Source organism: Apium graveolens, chromosome 3 (genome assembly GCF_009905375.1).
Source record: "Apium graveolens cultivar Ventura chromosome 3, ASM990537v1, whole genome shotgun sequence".
Classification (NCBI taxonomy): Eukaryota; Viridiplantae; Streptophyta; class Magnoliopsida; order Apiales; family Apiaceae; genus Apium; species Apium graveolens.
The window spans coordinates 119,678,817-119,688,715 of record NC_133649.1 but is presented as its reverse complement, the minus strand read 5'-3'; the positions used below and the strand labels follow the sequence as shown (position 1 = coordinate 119,688,715).

The following is a 9,899-nucleotide window of genomic DNA, read 5'->3' as shown; positions in this document are numbered from 1 at the left end:
TGTCAAATGTGATGATAAACATGTTGAAATTAGGGCATCTAGTTTTGATATGACCCAAAAAAGAGAAAGAGATCTTCTGTTCAGTTCTAATGAATGCTAAGCTACCATACGGATCTGCATCAAATATCAGCCTGTGCGTTCAAATGAAGGAGCGAAAGATATCGGCTTACAAAAGTCATGACGCGCATTTTATTCTACAATTTCTATTACAATTTGCTGTCGTAAAAACTCTGAAACTTGAGGTAGCAATTCCATTAATGAGGCTGGGAGCATTCTTTAGAGGCATATGTGGAAAAGTCATTGAATTAGAAGATGTTGAAAAATTGGAGAAGGAAATAATCGAGATATTTTGTGAGCTTGAATGATTTTTCCACCTGCATTTTTCGATATAATGGTTCACTTACCAATTCATTTGTGCAAGGAAATAGAATTTGGTGGACCGGTGCACTTAAGGTGGATGTTTGGAATTGAACGGTATTTGTGCAAATTGAAGTCATACGTTCGGAATCGGAGTAAACCTGAAGGGTGCGTAGCAGAGGGCTACTTGGTAGAAGAATGCCTTACATTTTGCTCTAGATTTTTTGATGAGTAGTCTAAGAGTGGGACCGATACCAAGGAGAGTCATACAGAAGGTGGATATCCTATCGGGTCTCGGAGAAGCAGAGAAGGAAAGTCTATACATCTGGACAACAAGACATGGACAAATGCTCATCGGTACATATTATTCAACTGTGAAAACGTGGAAATCGAAAAGCTAAAAGAGTAAGTTCTAATTAACAACCAAAAATCAAGATTAATTAAAAAAAACTTTAAGACATTATAATATTATGCTAACTTGCTGCTAATCCAATTGTAGTGAACACCATACCCTTGTTCAAAAAGATGACAAATTAAAGAGGTATAAGCGCGAAAGAATGCATACAATTGACTTTCAAAAGTGGTTGAAAGATGTGGTTCAAAAAAGAGATGGAATTTCACTGGAATTGTCCTCGTTGGCAAGGGGCCCTCTTCGTTCGGCAAAGAGATTTACAGGTTACAATGTGAATGGATATAGATTTCACACCAAGCTCTGAGATAGTAGGTGTACGACGCAAAACTCTGGTGTGTTCCTCACTGCCTTAACCACCGGTTTTGCGAGTGCAAAAGATAAGAACCCAATAGTTGGGGATGTGGGATACTACGGTGCAATTGAGGAGATTATTGAAGTGGACTACTGGGGTGCGGTGTCAGTAGTACTTTTTAGGTGTTGTTGGTACCAAAAAGCTGGGGATTAGTATGGGTTAGCAAGAGTGAACTTTAGTAGGTTATGTCAAAAGGAAGATCCCTTTGTCCTCGCTACACAAGTACAACAGGTCTTCTATATTGAAGATCCTACTGAAAAGAATTTGTAATTTGTTCTTCAGAAATATCGAAAGGATCAATACTCTGAAGTAGAAGATGGGTTGACTACAGCAGAAGAAGTGTCTGACATAGGTTATATCCCGCGAGTTGACATACCTGATACATTCACTTGGTCCAGAGATGATGTCCCAAAAAAATAATTCCCTGTTACACCTAATGAAGACCTGGATGATATTGATATATGACATGGCACTGATTTATAATTTGTTTATGTAATTGGTACTTAGAGTTTGCTTTGTAATTTGTTAGTTGAATGAGTTGGTCTATAATCTATTTTGAACTTGAGTTGAACTTGAGTTGGTTTGTAACTTGAGTAGTAATTTATTTGGAACTTGCGTTGGTTTGAAATCTATTTGTCTATTTTCTACATGAGCCTCAATTAGTTTCTAGTTTTTTTTAATTTGTAACATCTAGGACTTGTATTTATATCACTGATAATTTGTTTGTACTTTTTAATTTTCAGGATGGCAAGTACAGATTATGTTCTCAAGTTCTTTCACAAGGGAACTTTTATAAAATCCAAATATGTCGGTGGGACCTTTAAAGTGATTTTGGAGTATGTTGATGCAGACCGATTCTCGTACATGGTTCTGATGGAGTATGTGCTAGATGTGCTGAAATACAAGGAAATTGGTGGTGTTTATGTGAAGAAGGTTCCTTCAGGTTGACACTTGATTCAGTCTGATGCTGACTTAACTGCATTCCTAAGCAAAGTTGGAGGTGAAAGGTTGGATTTTATGTCGGTGAAGTGGTTGACCAATCTGTAGAGGCTAAGCAACAGGTTCAGCCCCATGTAGTTGTGCGACCAAGAACACAATTTTTTGAAGGTAATAGATTTTCATGTTGATGATGCATTCAATTTGTGCATGTTAAAATGTTAGATATTGTTAAACTGTTATTGCACCAACAGGTCTACAAGCAAAACGAAATTTTGTGACAGTGGATGCCCTGCAGAAACAGAGGACAAGTCGCTGATTGGCTCTTGAAAATTTGCAGGTAATTTTTCTTTATGTTTTCATGTATTTACTCTTATCAGTTATGCCTTGGATCTAATTATTATTTGATCCTTTTTTTCAGATAACAGATTATGAGAGGAAAAGAATGTTGCAGATTGAAGAAAATAAAAAGAAGTTGAAGGAGTTGGGAATAAATGCGGAGAAAGATAAGAAAGGGACAAAAATCACTCCACCTGATGATGATGAGGAAGTTGATAGGGAATACATTCCCGAACATGAGAGCTTATCCGATGCTGAAGAAGAAGATGTGCGAGTTGTTACAAAGAAAGCTGAGCAAGTTGGTAACAAGAAAGCAAAAAATAAAAAGGTGACCATTCCATTGAAAAGACCGAATACACGTTCAAGGGCCACAGCTCCTACTGAACCCACTGAAAAATCACCCCAACAACCAACTCGAGAATTAACCCCTCCACTGCCACCTCCCCCTCCCTTACCTGAAGTTACATCACCATTCTTCCCATTGAAAGTGGCTCCTGCCAAAAAATTCAATAATTTAGGAATTGGTACGATGGAAGCTTATGTTTTAATGAAAGAATGTCAAAAGAACCTTGAAAAAGATAAAGGGCTAGGGGATGCTGGTGGTCAAACATCTGAGCCACAACCTGATGAGGAACTGAGTGATGATAATTTAGGAGGTCAATTTCTATTTCTTGATTTTGGCTTAATTCTATTGTTAATTTTTTTCTTGATTTAATTGGCATTCAACTATTAATTAAGTATTTTGTAATATATTTAGGTGCACCCAAGAATAGAAAGCGTCGAGGACCTACACTCATGAATGACATTTACAGAAGAAGGACTGATGAAAGAAAGGTCATTAAACTGAATTGCGAGCTTCAGGCCATCGCTGATGATGACAAGGTCCTCTCTGAATTTACCAACTTTTTAGGTACGTTGGCTAGGCAGTCTGTCCCACTTGATTGCCTCTCTTGGCATAAATTTCCTGAACAGCAGAAGGAAGAGCTCTGGAGTTTTGTTAAGGTAAACCGGAAACATAAACACGATAATTTACTATGGTATTTTGTACTGTCTTTAGGTTTAGATCGAGTTGCACTAATTTTAACAAATTTTGCTAGTCAAAATATGATATTCCTGAGGAAGGAAGGACGTACACATTGCGAACAATTTGTGCTTTGTGGAGGCTGCACAAAAGCCGATTTAAGAAGAACCATTATCTTAAGTATGATATTGACGAGGACAAACTCAAAAATAGGCCAAATGTTGTTTCAGTCGAAGAATTTAAGATTTTACTTAAATAATGGGGGGATAAAGACGTGAAGGTATGCATTTTAAATATTGAACAGCTAGCCAGTACTCTACATCATGTTGGAAATTAATTATTTGTTTGCACATTATTGAATGATCAGGATCGAGCTCAGAAAAATGCTAAAAATCGCAAGTTAATTGTCGAAACGCACACTGCTGGTCGTAAAAGCTTTGCACAAATTTGGGAGAAAATTGTATGTCCATAATTTATAAAATCGATGTTTTTTTATTATCTATTTACGATTTCATAGGTTCACTTTTTCTTGTGAATTTTTCTTGAGTTCTTGGTTTATCTTTGTAGAAAGCAAAGAAAAAAATGTCACCTAAGCAACTAGCTCCCATGGATGAAATTTATGTGACAACCCGTAAACGAAAAGAAGGACGCGAATACATGGTAATCTAAATTACTCATTTTCAGTTACAGGGAGCAAGTCATTTTAATTTTCATTTTTAAGCTACGGAACATGAGAAAATAACGTTATGTTTAAATGCCTAATCTTGGATCAAATGTCATTCTTGTTTCTTTTCTAATTTTTAATTTTAGGAATCATATCTTTGTTTAATTAGTAACAGTAACAGGAGGTCTTCATTTAAATATATGTATATCCGTGTATGTCCGAATCTCATTAACAACGAATAATGTATATAAAGACTTGTAATGTATATAAAGACTTGTAGTTCAGTCTACCTGATCGGTACGAAAAACCCCCTATACCTGTTAATTTGGTAGACTACATTGGTTGCTGAAGATGGCAGTGGGGACCAAGCTGGTAAAAAACCGAGTCATGGACCGAATTGGCTTCTTGGTAGATCGGGAAAATGCCGAAAAACAAATAAGGCTCAGCAGCTAAAAGATCTAGGCAGTACTGTGCCTACTGATGTCACTGACTTGAAAAACACAATAAGGGAGGAACTCAAGGCTGAAATGCAAGAGATGATAGAAAGAAAGGTGTTTGATAAAATGACCAAAGTGGTGGCAAGACTTGGAGAAATCAATCCAGATTTCAGCGACATTGATGTTCAAGAGCTTTGTGCTGCTTCTACGGATGAAAGTGAGGATAGTGATCATGGTGATGAGAATTTGGAGGATGACAATCAGGTGGACGGTGAACAGGATGATACTGAAACTGCAATTTCTGATGAATGATGCTCAGTAGTTTTATTTCTATGTGCATACTTTTGGTACTTGGTCTTTTGATATTTTGGTCCAACAATATTGTTGCTGATGTTTATACTATTATCAGTACTTGGTTTGATATTTAGACTATTATCAGTACTTGGTTTGATGTTTAGACTATGATACAGTATGTGGTTTGTTGCCACTTGTTATTGTTGGATTTCCTAAATTGCAAACTGGAATGTGTTTTCAGGATTTTGACAAGTATAATTTGTCAGGTTATTGTAATTACAAACAACATATTGCAGTTTTACCATATAAAAGTGTTGCACAAAAATGTTGTCATATACATTTAAAGTATTACAGTAGGAGATAAAAATGTTGCAAGCACATGTTACTAAAAACCCAAAATTTGTTACAAATAGTATAAAATGTTACAAAAAATGTTACAATAACTCGATTTTGTAACATTTTAAATATAAAAATGTTACACTAAAGTGTTGCAAAGTTCTATTGTAACACCCTTAAATGTTACAAAAACAGAAATAAGTGTTACTAAAACTCCATTTTGTAACATATTTACATATCAAAATGTTACACAAAAGTGTTACAAGATCTATTGTAACAATTTAAAATGTTACAACAACAGGAAAAAGTGTTACAAAAAAGCTCTAATGTAATAATCAAGAAAGTCTTACAACATACTAAAATTCGTTACAAAAAGGGTCTATGGCAACGGCCGCAAACGCAACGCTGGTTTTTGGCAAATATGTTACCATATATTCTATTGTAACATATATTGGGTCTACCACAACGCTTTTTTGGTCTTGCAATAGGCCATATTTGGTGTAGTGAGTGCTGAGATGAAACTTCAAGAGCTTCGCACATTTTTAAAAATGGAGATATATACTTATTCTCAATCTGCATCCGATTGTTATATAGGCTGATAAGTAGGTGAGAGAAGTAGGGATACATGGTTGATTTATGTCCATGTATTTGAATTGCACAGCATGCAAATTTGCCAATTTGCACTCCCTGGGATTTAACTTGCGACTAGTAGCTTACAAGGGGACTTTGTACTTAGTTAATTTCATGAAATTTAGCTAACTTAGGACCACACACTCTAGATAGAGCCAACCTGCGACCTAGGTGATACAAGGAGGAGATTCCACTTATTTTTTCACTCTAACACCCTAACTGGAGACCATGTCTCCTTGTGCACCCTAAGTTGTGACTCTAGAAGTTAGTATAAGGCTAACTTGTGACCTAGAGCAAGTAAGGAGGAAGTTAACTATATGAGAGTGATGCTCTCCCTTCTCTCTAGAAATGTTTTATTCCCTGCCTTGCTTACATACTAATATCCGGATCTAATACCCAGCAGTCCTTGTGCTTTATTGTACTTTATTTCCATTTTAGTCTCCCGCCCATTGCAATTTACTTTCCCCCCCTTTTATTTCTTTCCTTTTTTAGCTTATTACCTCATCTTCTCCATACTCTCTTCGCCATTGTTACTCAACCACGAACTCCCGTTTCTTATTTTACTTTATTAATTCTTCTCTATGGGTTCTAGATATTCATAAAATTCAGGGAGCATGAATTCAGAGGAATTTTCGAATTATATTGGGCATAATTATGTTGCTCCACAACCGTTAGCTCTTCCAGCACCAAACCATGCCCTTTTGTTCGAAGAAGTGGCCAATCCATTACCCCTTTCACCTGATACTTTGAGACAGGTTCAAGAAGATATGAGTCTCATACTTGCGGGGGGTCTGCGAGACAGGAACATGGTCCTAGCCAAGGTGTGAATTCTCACTCATCTAAGCAATCTTAGACTCAATCTTTAGATTCTATCATAAAGAAAGGTAGCTCCTCTTCCCCTGTTCTTGAGGATTTGCAAGGTAGTATTCAAGTTCAAAATGGTGTCTTGACTATTTTTGTGCCTAAAGATTCTGAGAATATTGATAAACTGAATGTTGATATTTTTGAGCATGTGGCTACAGCTAATACTAATACCACAGAACTTGTGATTTTACCTGCTTATAATTCCTCCCCTTTGAAAAATTGGAGCTCTATTGTTGCTAAGAATATACCAGCTGTTGGCACAAGGTAAAGCCAAAATATCCAGATTACCTTCAACGAGGATGGTTCTGCAACTCTAAAACCAACAAGGGAATTTCTTCAAAATGCCAGGAAGATGTGGAATGCTAGTATCTTGGGCCACTTTATTGGAGGTAGTTTCGACTTTAAATATGTGCGAGACTTTGCTTTTAAAATGTGAAGAAACAAAGGACTGGTTAGAGTTTTCTACAGCTCTAAAGGATACTTCACTTTCAAATTTGATTCGGTTCAAGAAAAAAATGAGGTCTTGGTTTTAAACTCTGTTCAAATTGGTGGTAGAACATTGTATTTAGCTCCATGGATGGAAGCAAACAAATTTAGAAAAAATGTGATTAAATCGGTTCCTTGTTGGATTAAGTTCGAAGAAGTCCCACACTCTTACTGGTCAAGGGAGGGCCTTACTTTTCTAGCCAAAGCAGTTGGAGTACCTCTGAAATTTAATGAATTTACAGCCAAATTCAAACCCATAAAGTATGCTTCTGTTCAGGTATTACTGTCTTACTCTAGTCCCAGACCTGATTTTATTTGGGTTACAGTTTTGGATGAATGTGGGGAAGAAGAACTTGTTAAAGTTAGTATAATTTATCCTCAATTGCCATACTCTTGTAGTCATTATCATGCTTTCGGGCATTCTTTTTCTAGATGTATTCATAACCCTAATGCAGTTAATCCAGCTCCTAGAAATAGGCCAGGTGGTGTAAATCCTAGAGCTGCAAAAGCAACAAAGACAAACATTCATGGAAAAGAGATAAATTAAACAGGGAAAAATAATGTTCAAGAAGATAAGGATATTGATGTCAATCCAGTTGTCTTTGGAGAATTTCTGGGATGTGACTTGGTGCTCGATAATGATCAGACTCTAGAAGATGTGCAACTCAATGAAGAAAATATGTTGATTTCAAATGGTGATGATGCTGTTTTGGAAGACTATGACAAAGATTTGGAAAGCAATGCCTTGGTTCCTAATGTGGACATTTCTGAGACTCATATCCAGGAAATTGTTACAGCTAATTTGGAGAATACCACAGATGTGTTAGCCCCCATTGATACGGTCATTGACAATATTATGGAGATTGTAGCAATTAAATCCCCGGGTCAAAAAAGACGCAAGGGTCGTAGTCGGGACGCAGCTCGTGTGCAACCTTTTTCTGCAGTGCCTGAGGTATCCCCAGCGCCTGCAACGCCTGCACCCCGCACATCAAATTTGGCTTCTTTAGCACCCAAGAAACCAGTTCATCCAGTGGTCATTGCTCTCAAGACCTCCAAGGCTGACTTGATAGATGAAGATGGGTTCGCAAGAGTTGTCAACAGGAAAAGTCCTACAAACAAAAAAAGCACTAAGCTGGCCACTCAGCCAGTGTGCCTTCAAAGGTTACAATGAATTTTGTTGTATGGAATGTAAGGGGCATCAACAAAGCCCCTCATCAAAAAGAGTTGCATAATTTCATTTCTGTAAATAAACTTAATTTTATGGGTCTTCTTGAAACTAAAGTTAAGAGTTTTAATGCTCTAATTATTTCAAAGAAAATCAGGAAAGATTGGAAGTGGTGTTTTAATTATGATCACCATTATAATGGTCGAGTTTGGGTTGGCTGGAACCCGAGTGTTTGGGATGTCTCTATCCATTCTTTATCTAGTCAGGTGATCACATGTACTGCTACTTTTTTAGAAAAGAATTTGTCTTTCTTGGTCTCATTTGTGTATGCCCATAATGATGCTCCAGACAGGGTGCCTTTGTGGAATTATTGTATGAATTTGAGCACCACTTCTTTGGCTTGGTGTCTCCTTGGTGACTTTAACTGTGTCACTAGCCTTGGAGAAATATCGGGTGGTAGGGAACATTGGACTCCGGATATGCAGGTTTTCAAGGATTTCCTTGCTCATTGTGGGCTTGGTAGTGTTCGAACAGTAGGGGATCGTGAAGCTAGTCCTATTAATAAAAGGCTGGATCGTATGGTTTCTGATGGTGCATGGTTTAATTTATTTACGAAGGGGAATGCTTTTATTAAACCAAGGGGTTTAATGGATCATAATGCTATTATTTTTTAGGAACCTATGCAACTCCAAAGACTGAGTAAACCTTTCCAATTCTTCAACTTTATGGTCGAGATACCAAGTTTCCAGGATGCTATTGTAAAGGCCTGGACTTTGCCTTGTTCAGGTCCCTTCTATACTCAATTTGCTTAAAAATTGAAAGAGGCCAAGGTATTACTTAGGCAGCTAAACAAGGACCATGGAGATGTTTCCTCCAATGTCTTACTTTCTAGATCTCAACTCGAGGAACTTCAGTTGTGCATGCTTAGTAGTTAGGACCCTTCTCTCCTCACTATGGAGAAAGATTTGATTATTAAACTCAATTTGGCACTTGTAGAGGAAGAATCTTTGTACCTTCAGAAATCCAGAATTACATGGATGGGTCTCGGGGATGGGAACAACTCGTTTTTTCATAAACAATGCAAATCCAATTGGAACCATAACAAGATCCTTGCTCTTGAAGATGATAATGGCATTATGATGCATGGCCAACTTCCTTGTGCTACTGTAGCTGTTAATTTCTTTAAAAATTTACTGGGGCCTGTGGTGCATCACCCTCATATTGATCTTGAAACTGTTGATTGTAAAGTTCTCACAGACACCCAGGGTGCATTACTTAGTGCTTCGATTAATGACACTCTGATTTATGACACCTTGACACGGATGAAGAAAAACAAGTCTCCTGGCCCAGATGGAGTTAACTTGAAGTTTTTCCTGGCTACTTGGAGCACCGCGGGACCCCCTTTCTGTGCCTCGATTAAACAGTTCTTCGACACAGGGTTTCTTCCTTCAGGTATAAACTCTACCATCATCTCTATAATCCCGAAAGTAGATTCTCCTACTCGTATGAGTGACTTCAGACCTATCTCTCTCTGTACTGTAATGTACAAATGCATCTCCAAAATAATTGCAGCTCGTCTTAAGTTGATTATGCCTTCTATAATAGA

General features: G+C 37.3%; 1 protein-coding gene across 1 annotated transcript; it reads left to right on the top strand.

Annotated features, from left to right (window-relative positions):
- Positions 1-8,295: 8,295 nt before the first annotated feature.
- Positions 8,296-8,967, top strand: LOC141714549 (uncharacterized). Its single transcript, XM_074518063.1, has one exon. The coding sequence runs from the start codon at positions 8,296-8,298 to the stop codon at positions 8,965-8,967; it is 672 nt and encodes a 223-aa protein (XP_074374164.1).
- Positions 8,968-9,899: the final 932 nt, after the last annotated feature.